Source organism: Tachypleus tridentatus, chromosome 6 (assembly GCF_004210375.1).
Source record: "Tachypleus tridentatus isolate NWPU-2018 chromosome 6, ASM421037v1, whole genome shotgun sequence".
Classification (NCBI taxonomy): Eukaryota; Metazoa; Arthropoda; class Merostomata; order Xiphosura; family Limulidae; genus Tachypleus; species Tachypleus tridentatus.
This window is the reverse complement of record NC_134830.1, coordinates 4782313-4788358: the sequence shown is the minus strand read 5'-3', so window position 1 is coordinate 4788358 and position 6046 is coordinate 4782313. Positions and strand designations below refer to the sequence as shown.

General features: G+C 36.2%; 1 protein-coding gene across 6 annotated transcripts in view; it reads left to right on the top strand.

The window, feature by feature from the left end:
• Positions 1–1922: 1922 nt before the first annotated feature.
• Positions 1923–6046, top strand: part of LOC143251858 (ribonuclease Oy-like) — a 30046-nt gene continuing 25922 nt past the window's right edge. For 2 of the 6 annotated variants that reach the window (XM_076503146.1, XM_076503147.1), the window contains exon 1: positions 1936–2077. Coding sequence is in view for 2 of the 6 variants with exons in the window: in XM_076503143.1 (XP_076359258.1) it covers positions 2342–2397 (56 nt within the window). In the remaining 4 variants the exon portion in view is untranslated. Of the gene's footprint in view, positions 2078–2316; positions 2398–6046 lie in introns of all 6 variants that reach the window. The other 4 variants (XM_076503143.1, XM_076503144.1, XM_076503148.1 and 1 more) reach the window with 4 other exon arrangements.

Below are 6046 nucleotides of genomic sequence, written 5' to 3'. Positions count from 1 at the left end.
AAAAGAAACTCAGTCCATTGTTTTCTTAAAGGGTTTCTTGTCTTATATGTATTAGTTTGCTAAACACTTAGATTGCATTTAACGTTTATATTTTAATTAGTTTTGTATTATTTGCATTTATAAATCCATATCTAAAAATTTATGATTGTATATATTTAACTCGATGTGGATTTGGCTTGTCAAAATGTCTAAGCAAGATGGCGTCATTCGCGTGTACAAGCTTTAGTGACAGAGTTTGTGGACGACCTTTGCCCTATAATAACTATTACAATCACATTAGTAGGAACAGATTGGCATACTTGCATCAAGAATAAAAAAGACAAATAATTGGAAAGGAAAATTAAAATAAACTATATGTGAAAATATAAAAATGTGATATTGTTTTGGTTTGAATTTTGCGCTGAGTTACACGAGGGCTATCTGTATTAGCCGTCTAGCCGTTCATAATTTAGCAGTGCAAGACTAGAGGAATGGCAGCTAGTCATCACCATCCACCGCCAACTCTTGGGCTACTCTTTTACCAATGAGTAATGGGACTGACCGTTTCATTATAACGCCCCCACGGCTGAAAGAGCGAGTATGTTTGGTGTGACGGGGATTCGAACCCACAACCCTCAGATAACGAGTCGAGCGCCTAACAATCTGGCTATGCCAGGCCAAAAAGTAACAAAAACATAGTGATAATAGGAGGCGCTTTATACTGCCCCCTTTAAACACCCAGCTCTTAGGGTCCTTCCATAGTGTTTTACGTGATTAATTAATTGACGGTCTTTAGCCGTAGAAGTGTTTTATGGGTCGAAGTTGGAAGATCACGGGTCAAAAGGAACTGGGTATAACTCAAAACGGCAGTTCATATCAGCTTTGTGTTGGCTGTTGAAATAAAACCTTAAACCGAGGTCATGTATTTTTACATTGCATTTCTTCCCCTATGTTGTGTTATAGAAAATGCTTGTAGGTCCGGCATAGCCAGGTGGGTTAAGGCGTGGGACGCGTAATCTGAGGGTCGCGGGTTTGAATCCAGGTCGCACCAAACATGCTTGCCCTTTTAGCCGTGGCGGCGTAATAAGGTGACGGTCAATCCCACTATTCGTTGGTAAAAGGGTAGCCCAAGGGTTGGCGGTGGGTGCTAATGACTAGCTGCCTTCCCTCTAGTTTTACACTGCTAAATTAGGGACGGCTAGCGCAGATAGCCCTCTAGTAGCTTTGCGTGAAATTAAAAAAACAAATAGAAAAAAACATTATAGAAAATGTAATATTGTTGTATGTGGTGGTGTCATCTTAGAATGTGATTGTCATTACTTTACGTCAAAGACAATAAATGCTCAATAACTAATAATGAGGGTGGAGAGGTTACTAACCCCCAGTAATATTTTAAATTGTCTCCCTAGAATGGTTGGTCGATAATGGCCCAGAGAACTCGGAGTAGATGAAGGACAAACAGGATATTTTTTGTGTTTTTACACATATCTATGTATTGGTCATATCTTTAGGTAATGTACCGATGTAATTGTTAGTTAGCTTCCTTATTAATAAATTATCGACCATTCACGGCCTCCTCTAGCTAACATCATCAAAACATTTAAAACGTATCTTAACAGTAATATATTAGTTGTGATCACATAATTATAAAACTTATTTTTTTAAATACACATACCGGTTTAAAAGTGTAATAGTTAAATTGTTTATATTGTTCATTTCTTTATTACGCATGTCGCACTAGTTCTAATATTAAACATGCAGTAATATAAAACTATTAATTACGGAATATTTTTGCTGTTTTAACGCTGATTCTGGAACTTAATGCAATCCCGAAACATTATTAATTAAAGTGATTTTTTTATATTACGGTGGTTATAATATTTATGTACGATTTCTAAGAACTTGTGAACGCAGTCAGAGCGCGCAGAACGTGAACAACGCTATACGTTGTCGTTAGTTCTGGTTTTGCTCTCGTGATGGCAACTGCTTTCGTCTTGTGGTATCAGAAGATACGGATGCCACGTTGTGGATGGATATAAACTTATAAGGTTAAAGACAGTCATGCGTGGTAGTTCGGAGATTTTATGAAAATAAGATGGTAAGCATACATTGTAGGTAATAATTTAACCATGTTGTAGTGGCAGTATCGATAGATAAGCAAATAAAGTGTTTTTGGATGTGGTATATTCATGGTAATGATAATACTGCTAGGTTTATTCGTGAAGTTCGTGCAAAGCTATTCGATTAGACGGATATCCCATCTCATCGCTAGCTATTCATCATTTAAAAATCAATATTAACTACTCAATGAATAGTAGAATTCACTGACTATTATAGCTCCTGCACGACTGAATGAACGAGAATGCTCAGTGATTGGAGGCAAACCTTTGACCAGCAGATTGTAACCACCAAACCGTGGTAAGCCTTATGGGTTTGTACATACGCTTGAAAATAATTTTATAAAGTTGCACTCTAAAGCTTTTATGTTTCCCACAGAAAAAATAAATAAAACCACCTGAAGACATATGTTTGTGAGGTCAAAGCCATTAAAATTTTTAAGTGTTATTATTAAATTTTAATAAACTTCCATTTGAACGTGAGATTGTTGTGAAATTTAAGCTATAATTTGATACCTTTGAGTAAGTGTGAAAAGCTAAGTGATTTTGTTTGTTATAAACTAAAGCACAAAGCCACACAATAAGCTATCTGATATTCTGCCTATTGCAGGAATTGAAATCTGATTTTTAGAATAATAAACTCACTGACGCAAAATAATAATTTTCTTAAATGGTATACGAAGAAGCGTGTTTCAAATATAAGTTACAACTATTTCTAATTAGCAAGTACTGTATGAGTTGCAGTCTGACTTTTATTAAGTCATAAGTAGACTGATTCGATTTTTCATCCTTAATTAAAGTACTTGGATTTTTTTCTTAAACATATTTAACCTGTTCAGTTTACATGTCTTTGGATAAATTCAAAACATAAAACACATTAAATTCCGGACCGGTATGGCAAGGTGGATTAAGGCGTTTGACTTGTAATTTCAGGGTCGCTGGTTCGAATCCCCGTCACACCAAACCTGAGAACGTTGCAATGTGACGGTCAATCCCATTATACAGTGGTAAAAGAGTGGCCCAAGAGTTGGCGGTGGGTAGTGATGACTAGCAGCCTTCCCTCTAGTCTAACACTACTAAATTAGGGACGGCTAGCGCAAATAGCCCACGAGTAGCTTTGCGCAGAATTCAAAACAAACATTAAATTCCAAAGTGTTACAGTTAGAAGGTCCTTGCAACAAAGTTTTCAGTGTTTTTCTAACCCATTCGTGTCTTTAATTACTATATTATGTATCTGTGAGTGACTGTGGAAATGCAGGAAAAAGAGTCATCTTAGAAAATTTCATGGCCTAATTTTAATGAAGTTTTATCTGATACTTCCTAGCGAAGACCAGGGACTGCTGAAACGGTACTCTACCAATACTTGTTCGTGAGTCTAGTGGCCCGTGAACCCACTCAAGGTCGATAAATATTGTTTATGCTAAATGCATCACGCTGTCGTTGAAACGGGTTATAATAACTACAATGTGCTCAAAACATGCACGTCTCACAAAAAACCGTGAATACCCCTGGAACTAACTGAGTATGTACCTTAAGACATTGTAAGAACACGTTCGTCTTAAGTCCGACGATTTGAACATCGTAATACATCTTTAGATCTTAACAATGAGAACATTCTGAGCTACGACCAATCAGAATTGACATTTTGTACAATATTGGTTCAAAACAAAGTTATTTTTGTAGGCGTACGAGAAACGTCAAATTATTTTATAATTTTAACTTGTAAAAATAAATAGTAATAAACAAGCGCGGTACATTTTACAGGACCATTATATATTAGATGTGAAATTTTATTTTTTTATACATCAAGTTATAGCATAAGGTGACTTTAGCATGTTTCGTAGCAAACAGCTATTGGGTTGAAGATGTTTATTTACCGATGTGACTTGGTTACTTTATTATGAAGATTCCCTTGCTAGTACAGTGGTATGTCTCCGGATTTATACCGCTAAAATCAAGGGTTCGATTCCCCTCGGTGGGCTCAGCAGATAGCTCGATGTGGCTTTGCTATAAGAAAACACACACACTTATTATGAAGATTTATATCTTAGGTTTTCATATTAATATGATAATAGCACAATCATTTAACAACGTTAATTAGTGGAGGCCTAAGATCAGAAACATACTTTAAAACAATAAAATTCTAATTTGAAAGTTTATTGTTATGCACAAAACAACATAATGGGCTATATGTGCCCCGCCCACAATGAGAACTGAAACCGTTTTCAATGTAACACTTACCGCTGAGCAACAGAGGCGGGGTTAGAAAACACCACGATTCAAAGGTACATTATCCTCTGTGGACTCGGCAAATAGCCGGCTTTGCTATAAGAAAATACCCTCAAATGTACATATATCTCAAATATTAGTATGATATTATTAAATAATAATTAATGTGGTTTGTAGCCTAAGTCACGATAGTAAGTGTCGTTGAGAATTTGTTTCGAAGTTAGTGTAGAAAATATCGTTCTTCGTGGATAAAAATTGGAATACTCGCATGTTATACTTGATTACATATAAGTAAATGAAAGTATACTTTCAATTCAATGTCCTACCTTCAGCGCCCCTCCTGGCCAAATTATGCACCCTATAAATTTCCATTATTAAAAAAAAATTAATTTCCTTGAAAACAATTTAGTATTTTCAAGCTTTTAAAATATGTTAATTTGTATTCTGTTCATTGTGCCGATTATATAAAATGTATACGGGCTGTACTGTGATACAGACCAGCGCGTGCTGCTGTCTTTTTAAAATAATATTAAAAAATTCTATTTAATATTAAGCCACAAGTGGGCGTTCATTCTTTCTCAGTGAAGCCTTTTCGCCCTAAACTCCATCCGTCATGGTAAGAGGTTTTTAAGGAGTGATTTTTTAAAAAAGCTTAATTTGCGTTATCTCGAAAGAAAAGCTTCATAAATGAGGAAAATAATATATTTTTTTGAATAATGTATTTTAGTTTTGATTTCATTGTTTTCTATCGAGAATAATTGAACAAACTAACTACTAGTAGTAATAATTCAGTACGTCTTGTACATGTATGGATAATTAAGCTTTTTTTAATTTGTGAAATATTGTTTTTATTTTGTTTTGTCGAGGGAATATATTGCAAAAACATCTGTATTGTTTTATTGCTGAAAATAATGCTAACAGCGAGTGTACTCATTTCGGTAAATAATTCAATTTCAACCATTATAAGATAGTTTGAATATTATATTTAGTTGGCTATGATCATTATTAGGTATATACGAGGTCTGTTCAAAAAATTACGCGGACTGACGTCATAAAACAAAATATACTTTATTTAGAAGTTACAGGTCTGGGACCCCTTCAAAGTACTCTCCTCCCCAACGCACACACTTATCCTAACGGTGTTGCCACTTGTTGAAACAGTCCTGGTACGCTTCTTTTGTAATGTCCTCCAGCTCCTTCGTCGCATTTGTCTTAATCTCGGGAATCGTCTCAAATCTTCTTCCTTTCAAGGGTCTTTTGAGTTTAGGGAACAAGAAAAAATCGCAAGGAGCAAGGTCAGGTGAGTAGGGTGGGGTGGGGAAGAAGAGTGATCGAGTGTTTGGCCAAAAACTCGAGTTCTGAGGGCTGAATTTCGCAGCAACGCGGTGCATCTTCAATTTTTCGGTCAAAATCTCGTTACAAGATTCAACTGATATCCCACACTCTTCATCAAGCTCCCTGACAGTTAGACGTCGATTTGCCCGCACCAGGGTGTTGATTTTGTCGACGTGTGGGTCGTCAGTTGACGTGGAAGGACGTCCAGGACTCTCATCATCTTCAATTGACTGTCGACCATCCTTAAAACGTTCATGCCACTTGAAACATGCCGTACGCTTCATAGCAACATCACCGTAAGCCGTGTTAAGCATAGCAAAAGTTTCAGTTGCAGATTTTCCAAGTTTAACACAAAATTTCACAGCAAGTCGTTGCTCCTTCAGGTC